The 12,106-nt window shown below is 36.3% G+C and overlaps 1 protein-coding gene across 7 annotated transcripts in view; it reads left to right on the forward strand.

Moving 5' to 3' along the window:
* Positions 1 to 12,106, forward strand: part of RALGPS1 (Ral GEF with PH domain and SH3 binding motif 1) — a 71,995-nt gene that overhangs the window by 33,267 nt on the left and 26,622 nt on the right. For all 7 annotated transcript variants that reach the window (XR_005259280.1, XM_038156458.1, XM_038156463.1 and 4 more), the window contains exons 11-12: positions 6,820 to 6,957; positions 8,630 to 8,723. Coding sequence is in view for 6 of the 7 variants with exons in the window: in XM_038156458.1 (XP_038012386.1) it covers positions 6,820 to 6,957; positions 8,630 to 8,723 (232 nt within the window). In the remaining variant the exon portion in view is untranslated. The remainder of the gene's footprint in view (positions 1 to 6,819; positions 6,958 to 8,629; positions 8,724 to 12,106) is intronic.

The following is a 12,106-nucleotide window of genomic DNA, read 5'->3' on the forward strand; positions in this document are numbered from 1 at the left end:
GAATGATGTGATTTGCAGAAGATTTCATTGTTGATTTGTCCTTCATCCTGAGAATCTTTGCGATCATCTTGTATTAAAGTCTATGATTAGAGAACAAAACACCCTACTAGCAGAAAGGTAGTAACATCCAGTTATTTCTGGCTGTGAAGTCTGACAGTTGTCTTCAGCAGGATAATGCAGTTGGCAAGGAGTGATTTGAAAGACTTGGCTTTGAGAATGAGTGAAAATACTATAAAACATCTGGTCATAGAAATTAACCTTAAGTCACTGATCAGAAATTCGAGTAAGCAGAAAGAGATAAGAATGAGCTAGTCTTAAAAAGATAAACTTTGAAAAATCAAATAGATTGTTTTTCCAGACAAGATGCAGTTCAATTGCCAGATTCATTTGCCACAAGATCTTTCAAACCCAAAATTAAAAAAAGGAAAAGTGGTTTTGTAGGAATAGTAGGAGAAAGAAAAAATGGATGGATCCAGAGAAAAAACATTGTAAAGAAAAATTACCACCCAGACTTAAACCCAAAAGTGTTTATGTAAGATGTGTCTCAGGAAGTCCCTAACCACTACTTGCTGCTGACAGGAAGCAACATCTGGAAAACAGCTATTATACCTTTGCCTTTTTCCTATAGTCTTTTCTGAAGTATTTTCTGCTTTCTGACATTGGATAGCATATGTTTAAAAATGTTAATATGCATCATTGTTGCAGCATTTAATCTTCTGTAATATATTTTTCCTGATTCATGGGAAAAGTATTAGGAAATAGCTGAGTTTTGGGAGAAAATGAAAAAAATAAAATTGACAGTATTCTGGAGGAAACCTGATTTGTTTAGGGGGAAAGCTTTGGTAGAAAGGTCCAGAGAGCTTCAGAATTTTTTTAGCCTGTTTCAGTGGATAACAAAATGATCTGCACCGGTCAGAGATGATTCACGGTACACCAAAATAAGGTGCCCTCTCTAGCTCTACATTTTCATAAGGTAAATTTTGCTTATATCACATTGTAAAAGAGATTGCTTGAAGTACTTGCTTTATTCAGAGTTAAAATTAGGGTCCATTGTCTGCTTGTACGTACAAAGCCTTCCCGCTGCAGCAAATTAGTCCATATAACTGCTGTACTCCAAACTCCCCTTCAATAATAGATATGCAGGTATAGGGCAGCACATTTTTCAAAATTGTCATAGAACAGTAGAGTTGTGGCTTGAAGAGATCCCTGCAGATTATCTGATCTACCTTCTGTAGAAAGCAGGGCCATAAATTAGGTTACCCAGTGTCCAGTCAAGCCATGTCTTGAGTATTTCCAGCAAGGGAAATTGCCATCCTCCTCTCGGAAACCTATTTCAATATTTAAGTGTATTCGCAGAGAAGAAATTTGCGTATCTGCAGATAGAATGCTCCCCCATCACTTCTTGACCTGTTGCTGTCACTCTGGAGAGAGTATTTCCATCTTCCCTGTGACTGCTCTGTGTGTACTGGAAGAGCAGTTAGGTTCCCTTCCTGCCTCTTCACTTCTCTAAGCTGAACAAACCCAATTCCTTTAGCCTTTTTTCACATGGCAAGCTTTCCAATCCTGTAATCACCTTGACGGCCGTCCATGGGACCATGTCATAAATGTGTAAAGTCTCTCTTGAGACATGATGAATACATTTCTGTATGCTACAAATCACATGGTGTTGCCTTAGCAAAGGTTTGTCTTCAGATTTTTTTAGAGTATTCTGAATCCTACCAAGGTTAACCAGTATATACATTTGGTTTTGTAGAAAATTTTTCCAGCCCTTAATCCCTGGAAAATATCCAGTCTTCTTGAAACCAGCAATACCACAAAACAGTTGGCTTTTTTGCCTATGAGCTAATCTCCTAACAATGGTGTCTTTGGTTTTACAAACTGCTGACTGTAGTAGTTTGGACTTTCTACCACATAGTTAATTGATAAGTTACTGTCCCTCTGTCCTCTGCTTTGTTTAGTGTGATACAACCACCTTACTGTATGTAGGAAAATGCTTTCATAAATATAGTTGACTACAAATTGGAAATATATCCTTGTCTCTTCTAGTCCTCCTGTCAAACCAGTGTCATTATTCAAGTTGTGAGGAGCAAAAATGGAAAATAATTACTTTCCATAGATTCTCTTCTGTTACGTGTGCCAGTTACTGCGTGTCTTGCAGACTCTGCTTCCTGTGCTGAAGGAATGCTCTGTGCCCAGACATCTGTGTTACTCAGCAGCATATGTGCATTCAGGGGCTGTGAATATCTTTAGAAGTGTACATGATTGTAAGTAGGGAACTTAATTGTTCATTAAAACATTTAAGGTTTTTTTAACCTCCTTTTACACCATGTGTTTGTGGCTTTCACAGTAATAGTACAATTTACCAAATAACTGTGATAGTTTATTATAGTACTTGATCAAAATATTACCTAAGAATAATATATTGAAGTCCCCAGGCTTGTGTGAAATACTTCTCTATCGGCTAATTATTTTTTGTTGCGAAGTAGGGAATGTTTCACTGACAAAAATATCATACATCAGCTGTTTCGTAGCTTACTTGCATTTGCAGAATTGCACAAACCCTTAACAGATCACTATGCATGAAACTATATATCAGGCATGTAGTAGTGGGGTGGTTTAACGACCTAATTTTTTGTTTGTTAGCCCTACTATTTTTCAGTATAGTTTTATAGTCATTATTTAAAAAGTTTAAAAAAATAAAAAGTAAAAAAGACATAGTCGATAACGATACAAGTTTTCAGTCTTTATCTGCACAGATGTTTTTTATGATCAGTTTTGAAACTGTGTATATTTGTGAAACAATCTTAGGTGCTGCAAGTTTTGGATTACACCTTGTGCCTGCAAATTGTCATAAACCCCCCAAATTTTGAATTGTTAAGAATAAATGATGCTGCTCAGGTAAAAGAAATCTGTGGCAAAACAGAAAACTTGAACCCAGGCTTTCTAACTTGCAGGAAAATGCCTTAAAAAACAGATTCCTCTTTGTTTCTGTTACGGCTTTTTAAAGAAATACCTGCCCAGCTTTTCTCATTAGTATAAATTTGTACATTTTATTTACTTGACTGAAAGTTTTTTGTCTTTCATAGCATGTTATATCAGCCTTTCTTAATGAGGAACAATTTGCGTGCTGTAGTTGTTCGTGAACATTTTAAAGCTTACATGCTCCAGTTCAGGTTCTTCAGAACTGAGTGACGCTGAATAACCACTGATTTTTTGAGGGCTTGGGAGTATTTTTCTTGAGACCGCTTTGTTAGTACCCTTCAACTCCAAAGTATGCTTATTTATTATCTGCCTCAGTGCTACTTTCTCAGAAGCCTTGAGTATTGAATAAAGAAAATAATAGGAGAAGCTTAACTGTAAATTAAGACACGAGTATACAGACTTAGGTTTGCGTCTTGCTGAGTACTGCAGTTCTCCATAAATATTTTTTTTCAGTAGAATTTAGCCTTAGAAATTGTTGTCTAGTGGATGGAGGACTCAAAATGTGCTCCGTGGGTGGCATGGACTGCTACGTTTGAAGTTCACTTTTTTGCCATATTAATGTTTTCCTGTCTTTAAACTGTTCCTAATATTACTTCTTTGTTTGAACTCTCCAGTACAAGTTAAAAACCTTAGTGTTACAGGTGTGGTTTTCTTTCACCAACTTAAAAATAATTTGTCCCTTTTACACAGAGTGATTTTCATTAATAAAAGTAGTCCTGGATTATTTGGCTGTGCTTTTCCTTAGCATGTGTTGTTACTTCCATGGGACCATAAACTAATGAACACTGTTGTCTGCATACAATATCCAGCTGCAAAATTAGTTCTGGTGACAATGGAGAAAAGTGAGTATCACTGGAAAATGATACTTGCCTGTGGAAGAAGCTGCCCATGAGCTCACCCTCTGGAAAATATCCCGGTGGCCTCACATCCTAGCTTTTTTCAGTGCACAGTAGCACAAATGTGAGCCAAAGTTTGAAAAGCTAGTGCTGTGTGTTTGCTTTGGCATGGGGCAGCTCTGAGGCTTTCCTTTGAGAAACGGGTCTTGAAGTCTTTTGCTGAAGGGAATAATTTTGTCATTCCTCTGTGCAAAATGAACTGCTTCTTATCTATGCCTACTGTCACATCAAATATATAGAAGAGTTTAAAGTATCACTGCCAAGATTGAAAAAAAAAATCATAAAACTTAATTATCCTTCTTGCTTTGAAGGAAGAGAGGGAGAGGAACAATATGGGAAAGGGGTAGCTTGATTTGTAATTACAAAAAATGTGTTCTTTCATATTCTAGCATATTACATTGTTTAATTTTTTTGACATTTTTCAGTTTGGGTTTTTTTCTTCCTGCACCCCACTACCTACCAAAAGCCCATTTCCTTACACTTTTATTTGGAATTTGCAGGGCCTAGGCTAACACCTTTCATCCTTTTTGGTGCTTGTATACCTTGTTGGTCCTCATCTGTATGTTGTCCTGGAAAATAGATTCTTTGTCCTGAAAAAATGCTTACAACCACTGCTGCAGAGTGGAAATGTGTTTATACATTTAATATCAATGAGAAAAGCTGCAGACTTGCTCAAAATAGCTGGAAAGTGGCCTTGACCCAGGCTGCCGTAAGGTGTGTTGCAGTGGAGAGGCTGTGAGCAAATAGAAACTTTACAGTCATAACTCTAACTATGTTTTAATGTGCCACTTGGCAAGAGAGGACAGTGAAGAGCTGCTGTATGGAGCCTCAGTCTAGGTATGACCTCTGGGCCATTGCAAAACCTTTGGGACTCAGGATTTGCTCAACACTAAACTGCTACAAAGCCGCTCCAATATTAGGGAAATTGGAGTTCTTCCCTCATTCTGAGGTGTAAGGTGACTGGTCTGTGCTGGCCTTGCATAGGTGTTAGGATCTCTCGAGTGTATGGGATGATGGCTGAAGCACTTCCCAGTGTGGTTGAAACCCTTGTTCAAGTAAAGTTCAGAAAAGGTGAAAATAATAATTGGGTTTGTTTTTCCCCCTCTAAAAGCTAAGACTAAGACGTGGAAACAAAGCAGGGCAAACGTGCTGTTTATATTTCTCTAGTTAATATGTGAAATTTAGTATGCGGTATAATAAACTGCTATGATTAATAGCTTATCTTCACAAGAGTGTAAAAGGACAAAGAAAGAGCAGGTATTGCTGCCCTTGACAAACTTGTACAAAATTGTCTTCTAATCACACAAAGTCATACTTTTTTCCTTTTTTACCTCTCTGCTTTTGTATATATTCCTTTAAACTCATCCTTTGGCTTGGGAAATTACTGTAGCTGAGAGAAGTGAATCACATTGGCATACTTAATTAGTAGGTCCAGAACTGCCAACTACTAATATAAATTACAAAAACAGAGGGTTGTTTTGTTTTGTTTTAAGAAAAGACAGCAAATAAAACAATAATTCAAAAAATTCATAACTTTTGATGATACATCATTCTGTCTTTCTAGAGGTAGAACTATTTAGAGAGAGAAACGAAGATGAGAATGGTTTTTAGAAGATACTTTTTGGGAGAAAGCCATAAATACCACAGGTTACTGTTAAGATAAAACTGTTAAGGTAGTCAGAGTCATATGAACCTCTGGTTTGTAAAAGGTACTTATTTATGTACCTTTATGAGGTTATGAGCTATATAAAAATATGTATAACTATGATTATATATAAAACATATAAAATTATATATATATATATATATATATATATATGAGATATATTTCTTAAGGAGAGGATTTTTAATATGAGATGAAAATTTTTGAAGGACTGATCTATGTTATTGCAGAAAGTTAAACTAGACTATAAAACTTGACCTGATTTCTAAGCATCTTTTTGCTTTGTTTTAACTCCAGCATGACTGGAAATTCCCATGTTTTGTATGTTGTTCTATTGTTAATCCAGCTCTGTTCCACTCATTTGCAAGGTCTAAATGTCCATTTTGGTTTTGGTGGGATTATTAAATTACCTTTGGTCTCTGGAGCACTCTTCTGTTTATCATGTCAGTGGGTCTGATGGGCATATATGGTCCTTTCATAGTCCAAATTCACAGATTGCTGGGCACTTGAGAGACAGTTATGGCCTTATGATTTCCAGGCAAAGCATTAAACAGTTCATAACAAACTGAATTTGTTCTGGCTTGTTGTCGCCTCTTTGTCTGTCTCTTTAGTTTTCAATAACAGGTCATGTGATTTCTTCATTCATTCCTCCCTAAACAGTGTAAGGCTTTTTCAGAATGCATGAATGAATAAGGTAAAAACCTAAAGAAATTAGGTATTGGAACCTGGCTAATGCTGGACCTAATACAATGTGATCCAATGAGCAATGTACTGGTCAAGATGGTAGAGATCTGAGGAAACAGATATGTGGCGAGCTCAGCTTGAGTGAGAAAAAGTCTTGCAAGGGATTTCCATAAAATATTCCTAAGTCTCAGAGCAGAAAAGTTAATGGAGATCTTCCACACTGGTGGCAGACAAAGGAGGTATTGCAGTGGTCTCTGGTCATGGGAGCCAGCAGCATTGTGTCCCCCGACTCAGCACCACTGCCTGGGGCAGCTCTCACTCTTTTTTTAGTGTCCTTTTTATGGTCCTCCAAATTGCTCATAGTAGGCAGTAGCCTAAGTGCAAAAAAGCTTTTCTGTCTTTTTAAGGGGTATACTAGAACTCAAGCAGTAATTATGGAAATTTTCAAAATGCAAATCCCAAGCTCTCCTTTGTTTAATGGGCTGAGAGCACAGGGTGGGTAAACAGCTTCTGGCTGCTATATGCATTAAAAATTATGCAACTGTTTCTGTTTGAAACACTAGACCAATTGGTTGATTGATTTGTTTGTTTCAGGAATTTATCTCTTGGATTTAATCTACATAGATTCTGCATATCCTGCTTCAGACAGCATCATGGAGAATGAGCAAAGATCCAATCAAATGAACAATATTCTCCGAATAATAGCTGATCTGCAAGTGTCCTGCAACTATGGTTGGTAAATTTTGTTATGCCTATCAAACCTTAACTAAAATTTCTTTAGTGCGAAATTGTGGAAGCAGATTTTGAGGGAACACAAGAGGCTAATGTTGGTAGAGTTGAACACTAGTAAGTAATGTAGCTTCCACTGTGTAGCTTCAGTCTTACCGGTAAATTGGGCAGATAAGCACTTATTCGAAATTGTAAGAGCTATAACAGAGGCTGTGAAGAGTTTACTGTTGCATGTGGGGTACAAATTACATACTTTCAAGTGCAGCTATTGCCTTTGGCTTATATACTGTTTCCACCAGAGGAAATCAGAGAGAATTATCTTAATATCTTCCCTTTACTTTGCAATATATACAATGTCTAGAGTGTGGAATGTGTTCATTTGGTTATCATTTTGTTGTTAGCATCCTGGTCACATATTTACAAAACGAAATACAAATATTTCAGTCTACACTGCAGTTGTTCAATATGCTAAGCTTTTGCACGTATGTTGCTCCTGGATGAAGTCAGGAGAACAAGGGGTTGTTTCTTTTTGTTAATAGAATTTTACTCTAAAAATAATTTCTGCAGTTCTAGCCTGCTAGTGAAGATGTATATCAATAAATGTGCCGGTTTTGGTGTCTTAGTGACTACTCAGTGTACTCTTGGTGACTTAGCATGACTTTTCGTTGCTTAAACTTGTAACAAGCTGAAAAGCCTTAAGTGCAGCTAAACAATAAAATTCAGAAAATTTAAAAGCTGCTGTTTTGGAGAACTTAAAGAAAAAGGATTGTTGGATTGTGAAAAAACAAGGTGAGATGTTAACTGTGTATGCTTAAGTATCCAGCCCTTTTTTGTCAACTTCGGTGTTTCAAAGTATTTAAAGGTAGGAACTGGGCATAATTACGTATGATTCTGGACAGTTGGATTATTCAGGTGTCATTTTCTTATTGTGAGTTTCATGTTGTCTCTGAATACTTTGGATGACAAAAAAACCTCCTTATTTCATTGACCCTTTCCTTTTGACAGTTTTGGTATCTTGCTGCAGTGCTTTGCATTAACTTTGAGTCCTTTGTTAAAACTAAGATGAAAATTAAAATACGGCCTTGAAACAATATTGTGGGATAATGGATGCCTTTAAAACAGTTACCTTTACAAGAGCGCAAAACTTAAGTTATGTACTATGAGGCATGTTCCTGTCCATGCACCATGTGTCAAGAGGTTTTTCTGTCATTCTGAACGTAGTGTCTTTCATTCTTGATATTCAGCATTGCAATTATTAATTTGTTATTTAATAACTTTTAAGTCTCCTCAGTTCTTAGACATATGAGAACCTCTAATACCTATGGCTACAGGCTTTGATTTTCCCCAGAACAATGAATAAAAAATTCAAGCAGTTTTGCAGCAGATAATTTTTTTCCACCAGTGAGATAGCATCTAATAAAATCCACCAGCTTTCCTGATGATGAAATGCATCTGTATTTTCTTGAGAGCATCACTTTTGCTCAATCAAGTCTTTAACACCTTTTTAGAGTCAAAGTAGTATATCTGCCCAATTTACTTTTTAGGGAGGTTCAAATTCTGTTTCCATGAAGGTATCATAAGAACCAGAAAAAAAAGAAAAACAAACTGAAAAAATGTTAATTTTGGATGACATAAATGTCAATGGTTTTTGTTTGTTTGTTTGAACACCCTATAGATCATCTCACAACACTTCCCCATGTGCAAAAGTATTTGAAGTCTGTCCGTTACATTGAAGAACTTCAGAAGTTTGTAGAAGATGACAATTACAAGTAAGTACTGATCTTTTCTTCAGGCATTGGGAAATGTTACAGAAAGATTACTTAGTCATTAGTTTTATTAAGAGCTGAGCAAAAAGCCCTTGGCTGAAGATGTTTTAGGGTGTTTCTGCTAAGTAAAATCCAGAATGACTGTCTTTCTATATGAGTATAAGCAAATTTACAAAGTTAAATATACTAGTGAAAAGTAACAGTTTAGAGTAGATGAAAATCTAGTCTTTATTCTATTACATGATGATTGTGTTCTGGGAGTTTTGCTCAGTAACATGAAAGTCATCTCCAAGATGTCCAGCATTGACTCTACCAATTTCAAGTTATTGTTTTTTAATAACTTAATACTTATGATTTGGGGGTTTAAGCATGTTAAAACAATGTTTGCAAAAGACCTGGAGATGAGTTAACCCACACAGAGGTTTGAAGCAGATGCCAGAGAGCACATTGGTCAATATCTGAATGTGCTCTAGTTAAAAGTGATAATCTCTGGCCAGTAATTCTGAGACAACTACAAAATGAAGTCACAGGCTAAGGAACCAAGGTTTTAAATAGCTCAACCAAGCTAGATGCTATGCTACACAATTAGGTATTGACAAATAGAGTAACTGTTTAGGTGAGCAGAATTTGAAGTATTCAAAGCAAACATATGTTCAGTCATACAATGCTAGTATAAAATATTTTAGCATATGTTTTAGAGAGCAGGGTGGTAATGAACTTCCTTAAAACCAGTCTCATTACCAGTTTTGTTAAATACTTCAGTTAAGAATTTTGTCTCAGAATTTATGTCTGTTTAGACCGTATGCTAATAAAACAGTGATGAAAGGGTTCATTGAAAGAGAATGTGGTTTGGATATCACAAGGAAAGAATCTGATGACTAAAATGATAGTGCCACAAACCCCAGAATGTTATATAATTATTCTAACACTAGTTTATGGTGTTGATCAGTAGATAGCTGTCACAAGTGAGATACAGCTATGAAAGGACTAATTCATCCCTACTGCCTATCAAATATAGTGTTTCTGTGAAAAAATAGAGTTTATACTGCTTCAGTAGGAGCTGGTGACAGCTTACATGGAGCATTGTATGCAGTTCTGGCCATCCATGCTTGCATGCTTGAGGGTTTAAGTAAATGATGGTACAAAGGAATGTGTAAATTCCTCCTTTACTCAGTCTTGTGAGATTGTATATATTTCACTCACAGACACATTGTGCAAGAGATGCACACTGACCATGAGCAGTGCACACAGCCTTTGAAAAGGTCAAGTGGTCCAAGACTTTTGTTAAGGGTAGTCTGAGATTTAAATCTCAATGTTAAAATTTAACAAATGGTCTTTATTTAACTCATTTCACACACGCTTCTTTGCTTCATTAAAGTTGTGAAGACAGAGAAAAATTAAACTAAGCAGTCATTGGTAAAGGTGAAGAACTGTAGTTAGTAGAGCTTTACAACCCCTGGATTGGACTAAAGAAACTGTTCATATTGTTCAATTTGATTTTTAGATGGAGTTTCCTGATGATGCAGCAGTGTTAACACCATGTATACAACAGCTTTCATGAACTGTACTATTTCAGAAAAAATGAATTAAACAAATGTTTTCCATAAACATATGACACCATAACATTATACTTGTAAAAACTAGAAGTAATTCCATTTTAAATTTGAATATTAATGTAACTTTAGTAGCAACCTTGCTAATAATGCTTGACGGTATTTGATATATCTTAAAGATAATTTAATCATTTATTTTTTAAATTTAGTTATTTGTGAGATTAATTCAATCAAGTTTAGTGGTTTTCTTTCCAGGCTTCACTGTGGCAAGGAAAACCTGGAGTAAAGTCACAAAAGGTATTAAAAAGAGGGAAAGACATTATTCTTACCACAGGAAAGTTGCTACAGCTTGTATACATTGGAGAACTTTGCTCTTTTTCTACCATGTTTGTTTCATCAGAATAAAACTAATTAATTAATATAACTAATTAAATATAATTAATAAAATTAATGTAATTAATTCATCAAAACTCATCACATCTACCCTTAAAGAAAACTCTCCTTCCTCTTCCATTTTCACAATAGGTAGGGAGTTTTTGGATTTTGTTTTGAGTATTTGATTTCACATTTTCCTCTCAGTTTCCCTTTAGTTTCATAGCATTTTCTGGTCCCATGCCAGAAGAAACTGTAAGCTCTAAAAATGCAGAGAGTACTAAGTTTTTAGAGTGGGTAAGAATCTCCTCTGTCTTTTTCTTTGCAGTCACTGGTCTTTTTGAGCCAGGGACAGCATTAGTGCTCTCTGCAGAGAAGTGTGTGTCACCTTTGGCATGAAGAGCAGAACTATCTCAGTACCAGGCTGTCAGGGAGAGACGCTTAGATAGTTGTCCTAAAACGTATTGGCAGAATCCCAACACACATTTTGCCAAATGAGAACCTCAATTACCCTGGAAAGGAAAATATGGCAGCCACTTTATATAAGCAAAGCTTTTCTTTACAATTTTTTGTGCCAGTCCAATTGCTTCCTTTAGGTTTGTGCTTGTCAGCAAGTAGGAATGCTCCAGAAAACCCCTGACAATGATGTCATGTCCTAAAAATAACAGATCTTTCTTGGTCAGCCCATATACTGTTTTCTGCAGAAGCTGCTCAGTTTTAGCAGTATGTAGCATTGTGGCGCAATGCTACATCCTCTCCTAACCAGACATACCTTGCAGTCATTCCTATAAATTTTTTTGCTGACCTTCTGGCATTGTTAGGTCAGGCCTTGTATTCTCACAGTTGTTTTTTGAGTGAAACCAGTTTGAAGACCGTTATTTGTATTAAAATATTATCTTGTCAGGACAGGACAGGACAGTCAGTCTGCTACCTATGCCTGTAATTTGGTTCTTCAGAGCATATTAGGCAATAGAGTAATAAGATGACTTACAGGAAAATCAGTTCAAATTTAGGTTCAGATAAGGCAAGATAATATGGGAAAACATTCAAGAGAAACTGATTGGCAATTAAAAGGCTATGTTGACTCCTAGCAATGCTTGTGCTATAGAAGTCCTAGCTGTACCGTGTTAGTTCCAGTCCTACGGAAACAGGTATTAAATGACAAGTGCTTAGTACTTACAATAAGTAGTAGTACTTAAATTAGTACTTGCAGCAGTGAACCTTGGTTGCAGTTCATCTTCAGTAGGCCTCCCAGGCAGCTGTATTCCCTGGATCTTTTCCACCAAGAATTGTGATGAAATGCAGCAGGGTGGAAGAAAACCTTCATTGTTAGTCTGAGATTCATAGTGATCCATATGGTTCAGTAGCTGTAATTGTGGCTTGACTGCCTCTTCCACAGGACACAAAATAGAATCATAGAAGCATGGAATCACTAAGGTTGGAAAAGACCTCCAAGATCAT

Source organism: Motacilla alba, chromosome 17, assembly GCF_015832195.1.
Source record: "Motacilla alba alba isolate MOTALB_02 chromosome 17, Motacilla_alba_V1.0_pri, whole genome shotgun sequence".
NCBI lineage: Eukaryota > Metazoa > Chordata > Aves > Passeriformes > Motacillidae > Motacilla > Motacilla alba.